Source organism: Xenopus laevis, chromosome 2S (assembly GCF_017654675.1).
Source record: "Xenopus laevis strain J_2021 chromosome 2S, Xenopus_laevis_v10.1, whole genome shotgun sequence".
NCBI classification, from domain to species: Eukaryota; Metazoa; Chordata; class Amphibia; order Anura; family Pipidae; genus Xenopus; species Xenopus laevis.
The window spans coordinates 143,636,898-143,655,610 of NC_054374.1; the positions used below are offsets into that span (position 1 = coordinate 143,636,898).

The 18,713-nt window shown below is 39.9% G+C and overlaps 1 protein-coding gene across 1 annotated transcript in view; it reads left to right on the forward strand.

The window, feature by feature from the left end:
- Positions 1 to 2,610, forward strand: part of alg5.S (ALG5, dolichyl-phosphate beta-glucosyltransferase S homeolog) — a 55,292-nt gene extending 52,682 nt beyond the window's left edge. The window contains 1 exon segment of the mRNA NM_001086411.1: positions 2,333 to 2,610. Coding sequence (NP_001079880.1) covers positions 2,333 to 2,448 — 116 coding nt within the window. The 3' untranslated portion in view covers positions 2,449 to 2,610.
- The last annotated feature ends 16,103 nt before the right edge of the window (positions 2,611 to 18,713 follow it).

Below are 18,713 nucleotides of genomic sequence, written 5' to 3' on the forward strand. Positions count from 1 at the left end.
ACTAGCCCAAGGCAACCACAGCCCTTTAGCAGGGAAGATCTGTGTCTCCAAAGATGCCCCAGTAGCTCCCCATCTTCTTTTCTGCTGATTCACTGCACATGCTCTGTGCTGCTGTCACTTACTGAGCTTAGGGACCCACTCACAATATACAGTACACATAGAATAGAAATGTCACAATATAAGGCTGATTAGTAATTAATACAGATAATTCCTATATGGCAGCACAGAAACCAGAGCAATTAGCATCAGAATTTAATAATCAGCCCTGTAGCATCAGTTTATATTATAGACAAATCTCATTTTCTGCTTGATAATTAGTGAGGACCCCTAAGCTTAGCTTCTCAACAGCTGCTCAGAGCCCACTGAACATGTGAGTGTCACAGACACTTTCCAAGATGGTGACCCCCTGTGACAAGTTTGAAGTCCTGGATCATTGCTGCTATTGACAAGCTGAAACTTTAGGCTGGTGCAGTAAATTTAGTATATAAAATATGGCATTTTTAGGGTTTAGTTCTCCTTTGTATTTCTTAAATTTTTTTCTGTGGTGCGGTTGGTTCACATCTTAACTGTTACGGATTTCATGAGGTTCTGTAGAAATCTTTCACTTTTAGTATAGTGTGCGTGTGCATTTCCAGTGTTACTCCAATGTTACGCCTCTGCCCATTAGGAATGCACCGAATACAATATTTGGGATTCGGCCGAATACCGAACCTAATCCTAATTTGCATATGCAAATTAGAGGCGGGAATGGAAAAATAATGTTTTACTTCCTTGTTTTAAGACGAAAAGTCACGTGATTTTCTTTTTCCGCACCTATTTACATATGCAAATTGGGATTTGGTTCATCCACACACAACGATTCGGCCGAATTCCAAACCGAATCCTGGATTTGGTGCATCCCTACTGCCCATTCTGATTGACATTCAGCCACTAGGGAAACATTGCACAAAATCCTATCGGTGTTTGTGCCTTTAGGAAGGTGGTAGTTGACACTGTGTTTCTATGTCTGTACAGGGCGTTTGACGTGGAGCTGCTGTATATCGCTCAGTGCCTCAGTATTCCTGTTGCAGAGGTTGCAGTAAACTGGACAGAAATTGAAGGTAAGTTCAGTAGATGATACTAATGCTAAGCATTGGTGGTGCATATTTGCCTTAGACAGCTGCCACAGTTTCAGGGGTATCTCCGCTGGCTGAAAAACTCCGGTGATGATGATCCCAGAACTGGCAACTTAAAGGACTAGTAACATCAAATGTTTTTTTTAAAAAAAAATTTGTTAGTATACAACGAAAATAAAACCAGAAAGACAAATGAAATTTGAAATCGCTAAGTCTTTATTAAGAAATAACTAACCGAAACTCCGCTTGCGCTCCTCTTCAGAAAAGGCAATCTATCGTGCGGCGCTCATTTCTCCTCCCTGCCTTCCTTATAGGAGATATACAGGGAGGAGAAATGGAGTGCGGCACGATGGATCGTCGCCCTTTCGCCTTTTCTGAAGAGGAGCTAAAGGCTTAGCGATTTCAAAGTTTAATTTATCTTTATGGTTGTAGTTTTTTAGTTGTATACTAACATATTTTTTTTAAAAAATTTGATGTTACTGGTCCATTAATGAAAAACTGGTGACAAAGCTGGTACTGGTACTTTTCTGTCTTAAAATGCTGAGTAGCTAAAAAACAATGTTACGTTTGCCATAGCCCTTATTACAAGGGTCAACTAAAAAATACACACTGGTATATACAGAGCAATGCTAATCTGCATGTCTGAAAACAAACAAGCACATTTAAAGGAACAGTCAAGTGTGAAAATAAAAACTGGGTAAATAGTTTTTATTTTTACACTGAACTGTTCCTTTACCTTCCGGCCGTATGCAAATTAGCCAACGCTAGTGCAACTTCGCTTTGCTTGGCGCAGTAACGCTAGCGCAACTTCACCAGCTTTCGGCGCCCTGGACGTAACTTCGGATTTAAGTGAATTAGCATTGTCCTGGCGAATCTACGCCTAGAGAAGTGTTGCGATGTGAGCGAAGCCATCACTGTCGAATTTTTGGAGATTAGTAAATTTGCCCCATAGCTGGTGCCTCCAAACAGAATAACCCTGTTTTATTTAGTTTTTAAAGGGAGCACGTGATCCATAATGTTTATGCAACACTAGCAGGACTAAAGCAGCTCAGCGCATTTCAGGCAGCACCATAAATACCAATACATTCTCTTACACCTTCACTGCTTTGTGTGTATTTCCATGTACCAGACACTGCTCACAGGAGGGAGATGAATAGTTAATCCCTTAAACCTGGTGTTTCCCAATATTATAGATTTTGTTTCTCTCTTACATTCAGGCTCTAAGCTGGTGCCTTTCTGGAGCTGGTTGCAGATGGGACGGGATCTCCTGTTTATACGAATGAGATATCTGACCGGGGCCTGGAATATAGATACAAGTGGGAAATTAAAATGAAGCCATTTCTGGCCTTGGACGTTTTATCGTTGTACAATTCTGAGCAACTGTCACATTGATAACTGAGGTGTTGGGATAAAGAATTCATTACAGAAACTGTTCTTTTATGTCCAGTGACAGTTTTATGTGCTAAACTCCCATGTAAATAATTCTGTTTATAAAGAAAAAAAACTAAAGCAAAAAGGTTAATAAATCACAAACAGTGTATTTATATCTGTGCTGGGGTTTTTTTGCCAAATATAGTCAACTGTTATTACTTAACTGCCCCCGTGGGAAGCCCAGAGGCTTGGTTTGTTCCATATATATATGTATTTAATTTCTCATTATAGCAGGGGGAAGGCAGGTCGGGAGATTGTCGCCCCGCAGAAGAGGCGATTAGTCCCCAGGAGACTAAATCTCCCCAAATCTGCCCATTTGCCCCTACCCTAAGTGTCCCTTCCCCTTTTGTCTTTTAATTGGATACTGTAGAATGAATTCAATATATCTGAATACAACCTGCAGACCTGTGTATGTTATAGTATAGGTATGGGATCCATTATCCAGAAAGCTTCAAATTAAAGAAAGGTCATCTCCCATAGACTCTGTTCTATAGAAATAATCCAAATTTATTTATAATAATTTCCATTTTCTCTAGAATAATAAAACAGTACTTTGTACTTTATCCAAACTAAGAATCCTTATTGGAAGCAAAACCAGCCTATTGGGTTTATTTAATGTTTACATGATTTTCTAGCAGACTTAAGGTATAAAGATCCAAATTACAGAAAAATCCTTTATCCGGAAAACCTTTTTCAGCAGGTTTCGAATTTGGCCGAATCATTCAACCCGGCTGAACCCAATCCGAATTTGCATATGAAAATTAGGGGGCGGGGAGGGAAATTGCGTGACTTTTTGTCACAAAAAACGGAAGTAAAAACTGTTTCCCCTTCCCACCCCTAATTTGCATATGCAAATCAGAATTTAGTCCGGTATACGACTGAATCTTTGGAGAAGGATTCGGGGTTCGGCCAAATCCAAAATAGTGGATTCGGTGCATCCCTAATATATATACATCAATTAACCCTGATCCGGCTGATGCTGAGCCAGTCCTGCATTTCTTTATATCTACTGGTTTTCTATTACTCTACTAGTAAATTATTTGCCATGTGGAAATATAATTTCTACCAAAAACAGTGACTGATCAGGTTAGTGATGTTGGACTGCTGTTATTGTGAACCGATTGTATTTGCTGTAGGGCACAAAGGAGGTGAATAGGCAAAATCCAAAGAACTTCTGCTGACAGTAACCCTCAGATCTAAAGTTATAAAAATTTTGTAAAAAAAAAAAAGCCTGTTTTACTGTCGTTGCACTGAATAAGCTTCTGTGAACATTTTGGCTGGAGAAAAAAAAAACAGCCTTATGTCATCTTGTAATGACCTTCTGTGGACGTGAGCCTGGAAGGTCTGTTAGCGATGAATGTGGTTCTTCTAGAGTTTGCTGCCATTGAATGCTAAAAATGAAAAGCAACACAGTTGCCGGCTGATTTATCCATTTTCTTGGTCTGGTTTTGCCGCAATCCTGTTGTTTTCCCTGAATCACTTTTCTTTTCAAAGCAAAAATAAAAATCTTGACTCCTAAAAGCTGTCGAGACACAGGTTTTGGAAACAGACCCCAACCTTCTAATTATTTGGAATTACCTATGAAAGCCACGCCCATCTTACAATGACATTCTTGACTACTCCATGGGGCAGATTTACTAAAGAATGAAGTAGTGAACACACTGGCACACAAGGACCTTTATGCAGGGTTACCCCTTGCTGGTTTATTAGGTGCGGACGTGCAACGTTTCGGGGCGAGCCCCTTTATCAAGCATCCCGAAATCGCCCCGAAACGTTGCACGTCCGCACCTAATAAACCAGCAAGGGGTAACCCTGCATATAGGTCCTTGTGTGCCAGTGTGTTCACTACTTGATGCTATATTGGAGGTCGCCGGACTCCTAACACTGGGCACCAGGGGTTCTCTCTACCTAATCTTCAGGAGTGTGCTCTGCCTCATCTTCCTTCGCTAAAGAATGAAGTGGCAGACGCTGCAGCGGGTCGGGTGCCCGCAAAAACCTGCAGTACCCTGCGGGTTGCGGGTAGAAGTTCCAGGTGCGGGTATAGACTCAAGTCAGCAGTTCTGCAGGTTTTTGGTCGCAGGGTGATTTTTACTCCTTTTTTCTGATCACGCCTACTTCCGATGATGTCACTTCTGGTCTACAATGACAGCACTTCCTGTTTTACTCCTTTTTTTTTCTGATCACGCCTACTTCCGATGATGTCACTTCCAATTTACAATGACAACACTTCCTGATTCTTGATGGTCAGTGGGTCTGGATTGCAGATAAGGTACTTGCGGGTTGGGTAGCGGGTCCGAGCGGGTTTGCCAGATTGCAGGTTGCGGGTATGGGTCAGGTGCGGGTTCCAAAAAATGGACAGTGACATATCCTGTATGCCGGAAATGCATTAAAGTTGTAAAAAAATGCTGGCGACTTTTCTTTTTTTATTATTTTCCTATTCGGCCAAAAAAACGTTGACTTCATTTCGGGTGGTCTTTTTGAATTCAAATTTCGAAGTTTTTCAAATTTGAAATTCTACCCTTGATAAATATACCCCTATCCGTAAGAATGCTAGCAAAGTTTCCCTAGGCAGAAATAAAAGCTTAATTCGCTATAAAATGCTTGCACTGCCGAAGTAACGCTTGCGAAAATTCATGACAATGTTGGCATATAATAATATTGACCTTTAGAGATGACACAGGTTTAAACGGTCCCTAGAGACTGAGCCCCGGGATGTGTACAACTCTGGAGCATGTGCTAATCTGTTTATGCTACAGTACATGTGTTTGGGTTGGGTTTGATGGATGCGGTATCCATAAAGTTTCTGTATAACTGCAAATCACACATGCGCCAGGTGTCAGTATTACAGTTCTTCAAAGCACAGAACAGCATTAATAAGGGAAATAATACTGTGGCTTTTGCAGTTATGATTAATATTTACAATACTTTGACACATGTTTATTGAATGTGCAGTTGCAGGAGACTTAGGAGAGTCGTTTTTCTTTGTCTTGTTTACTTTTAGTTTAAAGAATTCTAAAAGCCATTTTCAAGAACGGCAGGCAATAAAGAAAAAAGTCCAGAGTAGTTACAATGTATATTATCAATAATATGTAGTTAAACTACAATGTACATTATCACCATTTATTTCAGCTATATTGTATATTATAACTGATATTCGGTTTAGCTACAGTGCACATTATCAGTAATATTCAGTTTAACTACAATGTACAGAAAAATTATATTCCGTTTAGCTACGATGTACATTAACAGTAATATTCAATTTAACTACAATGTTCAGTAAAAGTAAAATTCAGTTTAGCTACGATGTACATTAACAGTAATATTCAGTTTAACTACAATGTACAGTAAAAATAATATTTGGTTTAACTACAATGTAAATTAACTATAATGTTCAGTTTAACTACAATGTACAGTAAAAGTAATATTCAGTTTAGAAAGAATGTACATTATTGGTAATATTCAGTTTAACTACAATGTACAGTAAATAAATATACAGTCTAACTACAATGTACATTAACGATAATCAGTTTAACTACAATGTACAGTAAAAGTAATATTCAGTTTAACTTCAATGTACATTAATGATAATATTCAGTTTAACTACAATGTACAGTAAAGAAGGATTTTAATCCATTGATCGAACGATTTTTCTTCGACCTAAAAAACATTTAAAAAGCCTATGGGGACCTTCCCATAGGCTAACATTGCACTTCGGTAGGTTTTAGGTGGCGAAGTAGGGGGTCGAAAGTTTTTTTTAAAGAGACAGTACTTCGACTATCAAATGGTTGAATAGTCGAACGATTTTTAGTTGGAATCTTTCGATTCAAAGTCGTAGTCAAAGTAGCCAATTCGATGGTCGAAGTAGCCAAAAAAAAAAATTCTATTCCTTCACTCAAGCTAAGTAAATGGGCCCTAAAAGTAATATTCAGTTTAGCAAGAATGTACATTAAAGGGCATGTAAAGTCTAAATTAGAATGAGGAATGAGGCTAGAAATGCTGTATTTTGCATACTAAATATAAACATGAACTTACTGCACCACAAGCCTAATCAAACAAATAATTTATGCTTTCGAAGTTGGCTACAGGGGGTCACCATCTTGTAACTTTGTTAAACATCTTTGCAAGACTAAGACTGTGCACATGCTCAGTGTGGTCTGGGCTGCTTAGGGATCGTCATAAACAAAGATGCTTGAGTTCTGTATGGCTGGGAAGTAAGGCGGGGGCTCCCCCTGCTGTTCATAAGTATGATTGTTTCCCTGCTCAGCAGTTAGGGACCGTCTGACAATTCCTATCCACAGCAGTAAATGAAGGGAGAATTTCTTATAAAAACGGTACACATTTTTTAATTGAAGTTTATTGGAGATAGGTTTCTTTTTCATTAAAAAAAGTAAAAATGGGATTTTATTTTTTGCCTTTACATGCCCTTTAATGGTAATATTCAGTTTAACTACAATGTACAGTAAAAGTAATATTCAGTTTAAAGGGGAACTCCGGCTTCCAAACCAAAATTTGATAAAAAGGCCCACATAACACAGAAACCCCTATTATACCCATCACAGTTACCAATGGCACAAATGCCATTTTCTATGCTGAAATCCAGCTGTTTAACAATATTTCTCTTTCTGCATCATTTGAAATCCTGGCAGGGAAGGAGGGACTAAAACACTAATGTTACAAATTGTAACAAATTCTCCCCAGCTTACAGGCGGCATGGAGGAACTACATAACCCACAATGCATTGCACTGTGATGTTCCTTTTCTTATTGAAATCACGTGTGCAGGGAATTGTGGGGTTTGGAGGATGCAGGCTAAGGACAGATGGCTCTTCATACAAAGTAATAGTATTCAACCAGCTCAGCAAAGTAGTCATGAAATCATGAAAAGTCTGCATATTTTTTAAATGATGTATATTGCAAAGTTGCTTGAAATTATGTTTGTTCAAAAAGCTAAAGTTATGTTTTTGTGGAGTTCCCCTTTCAACTACAATGTACATTTTAACTGATATTCAGTTTAACTACAATGTACATTATCAGTAATACTTATTATAGCTACAGTGTGCATGGTTAATCACATATAAATTGGGATGTAAGTGCTCGAAGGGGCACCAAGTATCCATAGATGTGCCTTAAACCTGCACAAATTATATTCTGCTAGTGGGTAGGGATGGGCGAATTTGACCAGTTTAGTTTCGATAAATTTCTTTTTTGACTCAAGCCGCCATACAAGTCTATGGGCGTAATTTTTTCGGTGAAACAAGGCCAAAAAATTTCGCCCATCCGTACAGTACAATAAAGTTGATGCATAGTGGCACGCTGCTTGTATGAGTTTAGGCATTTTCATGAGCAGAACCATAAGAAATAAAACTGTATGATTTTATTGCTTGTAGTTGTGTGTGTAGTTGTGTGTGTAGTTGTGTGTATAGTTGTGTGTATAGTTGTGCATGATGAAGCTAAACAGAACAGAAGTTGCGGAGCAAATCGGTAGCTGAATCATAAAATCTTCATTTATTGAAAATGATTAAAAGCATAAATATCATAGCAGTGACTTGTACCCCTAAGCTTCTGAAGAAGTGGCGAGACGCCGCGAAACGCGTCAATCGTAGGGGTACAAGTCACTGCTATGATATTTATGCTTTTAATCATTTTCAATAAATGAAGATTTTATGATTCAGCTACCGATATGCTCCGCAACTTCTGTTTCCATGTGATATTGGCCTGGACCGGGGGCATGCTGCGTGCAAGCACACAGGTTTGCTGAATTACAGGTGAGAGAGGGGGAGTGCTCCCTTTTGACTTTCTACTTCAATGATGAAGCTAAACCCCATTCATCCAGTAAGTAGCAGAACTCATATGCACTGGAACAGTGTCTTTTGCTTGAATGGAGTAGTGCACCTTTAGGTTAACTTTTATGATGTTAAAGAATGTTCTTAATTCTTTATAGGTTTATTTTTATTATTTGCCTTTTCTGCTTCTTTTAAACTCTCTACTGGGGGCACTGCTCCCAGAAACCAAAAACGGTTCCTCCGTGAAGCTGTTTTCATTTTACCCTTTTAAATCAGTGCTGTTTCCATATATAGTGGCAAACGTATCTATTACAAAACTTTTCAACCAAAAATTGCTCCTTAATATTATGATGTCATATAAAGAAGCCCTTGTACAGAGGAGGAGCCGTATACAGTAAAACCTCTGGAGGGCTGCACCTCACTGGCAGACTTGTAAATCCCTTTATAAGAATAAGTTGTGAGACTGGTCTTAGTTTTCTATTTTAAGCAAAATCTATGAATAATAAACAAGGTGCAGTTTCCCATCAATCCAGACTTGCCAAGACAATACTCAGAATTTTGTTTTTCTGCCCTTTACGTGTTATGGGGCATCTACAAGCTGATGACAGCAACAAACACGTGTGTTATGATGGGGCATTCCTCACTTCTTAATGTGTCTTGCCCAGATGGAGTAGGCTATAGGGTGAGATACATTCATGCTGAATGATGTCATGAAAGTGGGCGGGGCTGTTTGTATGAACACATTGACAGACGGAATGCTGAATGAGTGAATACAATAGACTCTTCCTACGGCTGAAATAACACTCATACAATCAATAAACCTTTACTTCCTGCCTGTTTTGCAAACAATGCTCCCATGAGACGAATGCACCCAGTTAATCCATTTTAACAAAAAAAGTCACAATATGTGCTAAAGGATGAGTAGAGCTCTGGCTGTATATTGCTTATTTTAACTGTACCACTGACCTATAGAGGTGATGATGGACTGGATATTGTTGGGCAGAAACAGGCCTTGCCAGTAGCTGACTACATCTCTTTCATTGGAATAGACAAGCTCGTAGGGGCAGATTTATCAAAAGCCAAGGTGAATTTTCCTTTGAAAAAAATTTGAATTTCGAGCTATTTTTTGTACTGTCTCTATAAAAATTCGACTTCGACCAGTCGCCATCTAAAACCTGGCAAATTGCTGTTTTAGCCTATGGGGGACCTCCTAGAACCTATTTGGAGTCAATTGGTGGACTTTGAAAAATCAAAGTTTTTTGGGGGGAAAATGGACCTATTCGACCCAAAAAAAAATTTGACTTAATTTCGGTTGGTCTTTTTGAATTCGAATTTCAACGTTTTTTCAATCGAAATTCGACCCTTGATAAATATGCCCCCTAGTGTTAGACAGGGATCCACTTGACATCATTAATTGTATAGTCAATGTTTTTCCCTTGAAATAAAAGTGACGCAACAAGGGCATTTTGATCAACACAGTTCTCCCAGGGTAAACCACTATAGAGACCAATATGTTGATGTTAATTTTTTTTCTCATTAATAATTACATCTCTGTCAAATGTATAGATCTTGCTGGTTCTCAGCCATCTAGAACATCTACTGCCCGAAGAAATGACAGTTTCATGGACACGATCTCTGTAGAAAAATGGCTTTATATTAGATGGTAGGACAGGTTTTTAGTAGGTTTATGTTTAGCCACAAGAGCACTAGTGAGATTGGGCACCAAGTCCTGGTTCAGAACTGGTATTTCCATCCCATGGGTATTCAGTTGGGTTGAGTTAAGGGTTCTGTGCAGGCCCATCAAGCTCTTCCACTTCCATCTATCTACATCTATAACATCATTCTGTACGGACTTTGAAACAGGAAAGAGCCTACTTTGGCTTCATGAGATTGATAAGGTTTTCTTTCTCAGAAACAAAGAGTCTTCTCATTAAAATTTCTTCTACCATGATTTTGTACCCCAAGTCCTTCCCTACTTGAGCTGATTGTGTGGCTTTCTTCCCCCCCCCCCCCATAATGTTTTTACTTCAACTTAAAGGGATTCAGTAAACGTATCAGTTAATATTGCTGCTGCAGCAGAATTCTGCACTGGAATCCAAACAGATTTTGTTTATATTTAATTTTGAAATCTGACATGGGGCTAGACATGTCAGTTTCCCAGGTGCCCTCAGTCATGTGACTTGAGCTCTGATAAAAACTTCAATTACTGTTTACTGCTGTACTGCAGGTTAGAGTGATATCACCCCCTTCCCTTTCCCCAACAGCAACCTAACAAGAGAACAATGGGAAGTAACCAGATGGCAGTTCCCTGACAACAGATAACAGCTGCCTGGTAGATCTAAGAACAGCACTCAGTAGTAAAAATCCAAGTCCCATAGCGACTCCTTCTGTTACATTGAGTAGGAGAAACAACGGCCTGCCTGAAAGCAGTTCCATTGTGAAGTGCTGGCTCTTTCTGAAAGCACAAGATCAGACACAATGCACTGAGATGGCTGCCTACACACCAATATTACATCTAGTAAAAAATACACTTGTTGATTCAAGAATAATATTTTATATAGTACTGGGACTTATTTGACAGTGTAATTTAGAAATAAAAACTACACCATAAAAATTGTGACAGAATCCCTTTAAATTATATTAGAAAAAAATAGTGAACAAAACATTCTTGTTGAAATGAACATATTTAATATCCACATTTAAAAAAGTAGATAAAAGGCTATCACATTAACAGAATGTTGGAGCTTCATTTGAAGAGAATAATTAGACGTAATGAGCGCCATTATTTTAAATCACAAAGCCCAATGAGACGGTTTAGAACAGGAAATTAATAATGTACTAAGCAAGAGCCTATTAAAGAAGCCAAGGTGTTTATTATGTTATTAAATATTATTATGTCACAAACCAATATATTAAAAAAGTGAGAGGAGGAAAATGTAAAGTGGGGAAAAGAAAGTTATTAGAGGTAAATATGCAACTATAAATAGAAAAATGTAAGTAAGGCTTGAGTAATCCCTAGTCATGACGAAATATGTAAGGACATTAGTTTTCTGTGAGTGCTGAAATGTGCACCCACAGCAGGCCCCCCCACCGGTGGAGTTTGGGAAGCATGAAAGGTATGTGCCAGGGTCCCAGACCCCCTCCCCCAAACTGGTGCACCCTAGGCACATACATCTTCTGGCCACCCCTAGTTCTGGCCCCACTGACAGAGAAGTGATATAGGAACATAAAGCTCTGAAAACACAAGAAGTGTTATGTACAAATGCCCATTAAGGGATCTTTCCATAATTTGGATAGCCATACATTAATCGACCTAAAATTTATTTAAACATGAAATAAACTCAATAGGATTGTTTTGTCTCCGATAAGGATTAATTATATCTTAGTTGGCATCAAATACAAGGTACTGTTTTATTGCTACAGAGAAAAAGAAATTACATTTTAAAAATCTGAATTATTTGATTAGAATGCAGTCTATGGGAGTGTGCATTCCCATAATTTGGCGCTTTCTGGATACTGGGTTTCCTAATAATTGATCCTATACCTGTACTTGCATCTGGTGCATAGGCACAGAGTGCCCCTAATGAAAACAGCACTGCCAAGCCCAGTTAGTGCTTCGTTGGTGAGGAAAGTTCAGGTCCTTGCTTTCCAGAAGATTTTGGTAAAACTCATGTCCCGATTTGGACAGATTCGACTATTCTGCCCAACAATTTACAGCATATGGGGGGGCGGAAATCCTGCAATCCTTGATGGAAGATTTCCATTGGTAACGGGAAAGGATTCTCTTCACCAGCTTGTGTTCCAGTTGTTTGGGTTGACCACATGTACGACCACCTTCAGGGGATTGTTCACCTCCGAATTATGTAGAGTGTGATATTCTGAGACAATTTGTAATTGCCTTTCATTTTTTATAATTTATAGTTTTTATGTTATTTAGCTTTTTATTCAGCAGCTCTCCAGTTTGCAATTTCAGCAATCTGGTTGCTAGGGTCCAAATCACCCTAGCAACCATGCATTGATTTGAATAAGAGACTGGAATTTGAATTGGAGATGCCACTATAGGAAGACGAGCAATAAAAAGTAGCAATAACAATACGTTTGTAGCCTTACAGAACATTCATATTTTTAGATGGGGTCAGTGCCATTTGAAAGCTGGAAAGAGTCAGAAGTAAATAATTAAAAAACTATAAAAAAAAAAAAAAAGAAACAAAGAATATCAATTGAAAAGTTGCTTAGGATTTGCCATTCTATAACATGCTAAAGGGTAACTTAAAGGTGAACCACCACTTTAAAGCTTTTGCTTAGTAGAACCAATACCTGTATAGAACAACAGGCAACAGATCCAGTCTCAGAAGGGCTTATTTGACATGGGCGCATATTTCCTTATGTCGTTGGGGAAAACATATTTTCTTGAGTTGTTGTTTTGGTGGTTTCTAAAGAATTACACACATCTCACATCACTCTTCTGAAAAATGGAAATTGCACTGACATTACCAAAATGTTGTGCTTCCTTGACCACTAGGACTGCTCTTACTTCAAAGCCTGTGCTGTTGCCATCACACCTTCCATTATGTATTTACTGAGCCATAAATCAGGAGGCAGAAATATCTTGTGCTATATATCTCTACATAATAAGTGTTGTGCTGCTGCAGAGGTGGGTTTGTAAGATTAACCTTTTAACTACCGGCCATGATGCAAACCTCAAAGAATAGCACTGGAACCCACGTCTGCCCTATTTTAAGTGATAACTGCCCTGTTCATAATTGTATAGGCCCATGTATGTGTTTTATCGGCCAATCAGTGATTGAGTAGCTAGGACAAGAAGGGATATTATGCTGGGCAAAAAGTCAGTAGCTTAATAAGCATGAGGAGGTGTCCAGCTGCACATGCTCCAGACATTTGGGGAATAATAACCACATTAAGCAGGCACTTGTGAAACCCCATATAGTTGATTGCCTGCTCAATTTGGTCATTACAGGGTGGTTTACCTCTAAGTCGACTTTCAGTATGTTATTGAATGGCTATTTCTAAACACCTTTTCAATTGGCCTTTGCTTTTTCTTTATTATAGTCTAGGGAGGTAGTGCAGAATCCTTGCACTTTTGCAGCAGCTCCCTGTAGTGGAGCAGGCACAGAGCCAGTGTCTGTGTGCCAGGGTTACCAGGTCTAATTTTCAAAACCAGCCAAGTCAGTTACAAAAGCAGTCCAAAACTAGCCAACAGACACTTCTAAAATAGCCCAAAAATAGCACAATATGTGCAGTGAAGAAAATTCAATGAATGTGAAAATACGCCTTTTTAAAATTGTTTAACAAATTTTCCCATGAAGCAAAATAGGACAGCTTCACCCATCACCAATGGCCTAACTACAGAGGGGGCCCAGGAGATATAGGGGCCCCATAAGACCCTAATACATATAAAATAAATATTGGTAAAACCGGTCAACCTCTAGACATTTTGGTGGCCAGCAGATTTTTGTCCTAAAATTGTCGAAAATTGAGAAAGTCACCGGAAAACGCAAGAATGCTTAAGAGTGATGGGAGACGGGGTACAGAGCCCAAAATATGGTAACACCCAACTTCTACATAAGTCAGTCCTATTGCATGCTGGGTATTGTAGTCTTACATTAAACTTAATTTGCAAATTTGCAAATTGTTAAACAAAAACGACATTACCCAATATGCATTGGGAAATGCAGGCTTGGCACATTAGGGCAAGAAAAAAACTTTGGCTGGCCAAATTACAAACCAGCCAAAAGCCCAAATCCGTATCTTAGCTAGGTTATACTTGTTTATACTTTCAAAACCCGCCTGGGCTTTAAATTAGTAGCCCAATTTGGCTGGAAATCCGCCAACTCTGCTGTTTGCTGTAAGCCGTTGCCTAGAAACAACCACACAGTGGGCTCAGGGGTGCAGGAAGTGACACAGCAGCCTAGAAGTGTCAGGCAGGAAGAGGAAGCTGAAGCCTGGCAGAGAACAGCCTAGCACAGAGAGACCCACACAGTGGACAGTGAGAGAGAGTTTGCACTGACCTTAGTTATTTGAGTGAGACCCCACTTGTCAAGAGTGTTGTATGTATTAGTTTTCCATATTACGTACCTTTTTAGATAAACAGTTATTTTGTTTACCAAATACTGTGTGTGAATTATTACTGGTTTTCTTGTGGGCCACCTGTAGGGGCATTCCCGGATCCCACTAGGCACTGGGCTAGTAAGTACCAGGTACCCAGTTTCTCCCAAGGTGGCTCATGTTCACATCATTATTTTTATTATTGCAGATCTTTTTTTCTCTTCCATGTTGTTGACAAATTATCTGTACAAATTCAAGGACTGGATCCTATTATACAAACACAGATATCTGTAGTTCTTTTGGCCTAGCTGTGGGGTGTAAAACCTTGAAAGGCCTCATTCAGGCCCAATCCTCAAGTTGGTGGCACCTGATTGTGTTTTTCCTTTTTCATGTCTTTTATCTGATGAAAGTCAAGATACTGAACTTCCCGTTACAGAGTTACCTTTTATGACATCTGTTTACTCAGGCTTGGAAATTCTGCACTGGGCATTAGAACCCTTCCTTTTCCCCAAAGCTCAAAGACTTTCCTTATCTCTGTCAATGATTAAAGATACTATAGAAATACTCCTGTCAACCTCTTGGCGCTTTCAGTACCTTGTGAGTTGAGTATGGCTGTTTCCACAAAGAAGAGTCAAGAGTAATATCTTCAGGACTTTGCACTGGGAATTGTATAAAATGTTACTTATTAAAGAAGCAAATGAAGCCATACAAGTCACACTGTTATGGACCCAAGTTCAAAACATACCACCAAACTGCTATTTGTCCTGCTGCACATACCAAACTGGATAATTTAGGGTGCCTGAACATTGCATTTTTAAGTAACCTACAAGAGTATTAGATGATCTCCTACTAGCCTAAATTCTCATCTGCCCATCCTATACCACTATCAAATTGCTGTGAAAGTGTGTGCAGGGTGTCAAGTTCTCTGGTGGGTCCTAGAAGACCCTGTCCAATACCTCCTGACTTTGGGCTACTTAAAGTATGCTACATGCAAAGCAAGTCTGGACTGGGAGTCAAAATAGGCCCTGGCATTCCTAGCACACAGAGGCCCAAGCAGCCCACTAAATAGTGACTCTCTATGGTATCTTACAGCAGCCCCTCTGGCATTTGCCAGAACCCACAGATTGCCAGTTTCGGGCCTGATGCAAAGCACCTTATATTGCCCATGTGCCATATCACTTTTAATCTGCAGCAGTCTCCCAGGCAAGCCACACCTTTGGCCTATGGCAGGGGTCGTCAACCTTTTTAACCCATGAGCCACATTCAAATGTAAAAAGAGTTGGGGTGCAACACAAGCATAAAAAAGTCATTTGGGGTGCCAATTAAGGGATGTGATTGGCTAGTTGGTAGCCCCTATGTGGACTGGCAGCCTACAAGAGGCTCTACTTGGGACTATAAATAGTGTTTATGCAATTAAAACTTCCTTTCAAGCTTGGAATTCAAAAATAAGCCCCTTCTTTGAGGACCCTGAGAGAAACATCCAAGGGGTTGGTGAGCAACATGTTGCTCACAAGCTACTGGTTGGGGATCACTGGCCTATGGTATAACTAATAAAAACCCCTTAAAGGATTGTTTGTGCAAAAGAAACAAAAATGTGATTTATTGACTATGTGTAAAAGTGCCAAAGCCCACCCAACAGCAGAGCCTATTAACCTGAATTAATGTGGCACTTGAGCAGGTAATTAGAGAGAATTTTAGTATGAGAACATAATGTAGTGCCAGAAAATAAAATAAGTGATAACATATTCAATAAATGTGATGGCAATTACAACCCTCTGTATGTGTGATTTTCTTTCCATCTAATCCTTTGCTACGAGCTCCAGGAACACCGGCAACTCTATAAATTAAAGGCTAAAATAAATATGCCAGCGTACTCACATAGACTGTGCAATAGTGGTGTGTATATATTTGCCTGGCGCCCTTATTTCCCTTGGCTGAAAGGTTCCGCTGCTTTCCCCACCTTCCAACCCTCCATTCAACTCTGTCACTCACAGCCATAAGGGGGCCCCTGTACAGGCACACGCTGCTCAATCCTGACAAAATTTGCAGTTCATGGGCCTAGGAATGGGGTCAAAGTGTTTGCCTTTCTTAGATAATATCTGAATGTCCTTCTTTATATACTGACTGGGCCAAGCAGAATACCAACATAGTACTTTTCCCTGGAACCCAACACAATCTGAGCACTGGCCCAAAACATTATGTTTGGATTCAACCCATTTTGGCCCCCATACAAGAGATTGAATGAGCAAAAGATCTACCAGATAGGCAGTAATTGCACAGGTCTCACTGTAAGATTCCAGCTCTAAAAAAAATATGGATGGAACAAATTCAACATTTGTGGATTTAAATGGGAAGCTCACCTTATACCTTTTGTTATATTATGCAATGTCCAATTCCTAGTGACTTTGCAATTGGTCTTAATTTTTTATACGATTTCAATTTGCCTCTTTCCAGCTTTCAAATGGGGGTTCACTGACCCCCCCCCAGACTTCATTCTGCTTGCTAGGGTTAATTGGACACTGTAACTATTATGGGAGCAGATTCCCATGGGGGGCTTAGTAGGCACAGCAAAATGGGGTGGTAGCATTGTCAGACTGGGGGGTTCTGGACATAATGGAGCTTCCGCATCAGGGGCCCCCCACCCCCCATGGGCCCCCAGTGCCAGACACAACCTATCTTCTCCTGCCTAATCCCACCACCAGTGAATACCTGCTTTTCTTCTATGGATCAAGGGCCGGTCAGGGAGTCGTTTCTGGCAGGTAGGGGGAGTAGGTCTGGGGCACTGGGGCCCACAAAGGCCAGGGTCCACCGGGTTTTTTTCTGATTTCCCGCCGGCATAGTCCGACCCTGGGTGAACTGCATACTGGTGCACATGGGAGGAAGGCTTAATTTGATTGCTGGGGGCTCAAGGCCATGAAGTTGCACCTTTTTATAAGTGGTTAAATATTGTATGCATTTGAAAAAGGGATATAGACTTAATTAAAGCAAACATATTACTGCCTTTATATAGATCATGTGTTAAACCAAGAATTTAATTTGGGAAGTAAGGGCAGGATTGGACTCCAGTCGGACAGAGCCACAGGATCTTGGCAGGAAACGGGATGGCACTAGACTCTATTGGATAAAGCTAGCCACACACAGGCAGATTCTGCCTACCTTGGCCCTTGCTTGGACTTTGCTAAATCTGAAGGGATGTGAGCTGGTGCTTCAGAGTGGTACTCTAAGGCCAAGGGCAGACAGAGTGTTGGCTCTGCTGCTCTCAGCCTGCTGTTTTTTTGTCAGACTGAGAGAAACAGATACACTCTTTACCCCATCTCCACTGATTTAAATCAGTTCTGCTTGTTTGCAGTTACACACAATCGCCCATAATGCACCATATTTCGTATGACAACAATGCTTGGGATAAAAAGAGTGAGCTAAACACAATTCCTCTTTGTTTTGATGCAGTAGTGTGCCTGATACAGCTGTGACGAGCCTTTTAGCTTTAAGGGTAGCAGAAGCAGCAACATTTGCTTTAAGCATTATAAGCCACAGACTGAAGGTTGGTATCCTGCAGGCCACAATGAATATATATATATATATATATATATATAATGCATTTGCATTGAGATGGAGTAGTTATGGGCACTCTATGCACTGCCCAACCCCATTCTCCTCCAGAGAATAAGGATTTCTGGAGCAGGAGTCTTGTATTATAATTTAACCAGCTGTGCAGGGATAACTTTTGTAAAGTGCCAAGTATCCAGTCACTCTCTTACCTTCCCACTGACTTCAAGAGTTTATTTCTTCCTGCTTAGACAGAAATCTAGAAATATAATGGTATAATTTTGCCAGTTCTCCAATGCTGCTTCCTCAGTTAGGGGCACTGCTAGGTAGTGAAGGAACTGGAAGACCAGCCCACATTTATAACAGTTATAATTGTATATATATATATATATAATTCTTCTGCAGGCAGCCGCACTGGACAACCAAACAATTACCTGGGTGCTGGTTATAAACAGCATACAAACGGAAGAATGAAACCGCACTCCTAGGATTTTGATGAAAAAATGTGGTAAGTTTTATTTCAACGTTTCGGCTGCTACACTCGAGCCGTCTTCAGGAAGTGAAAACCCTAACCCCAACTATCACCTTTAACCCCAAAATGGCGCCAAAGTGCAATGTGACATCATCATTACACCAATCAGAGCATTGACAGGCATACTCAGTGAATAATAGAAAAAATCTCTACAAAGTGGATGTAGAAACAACCAGTGTATTTAAGATGTAAGCGCTAACACGGTATTATTACAACATCCGTGTGGCTCCACAGACAAGTG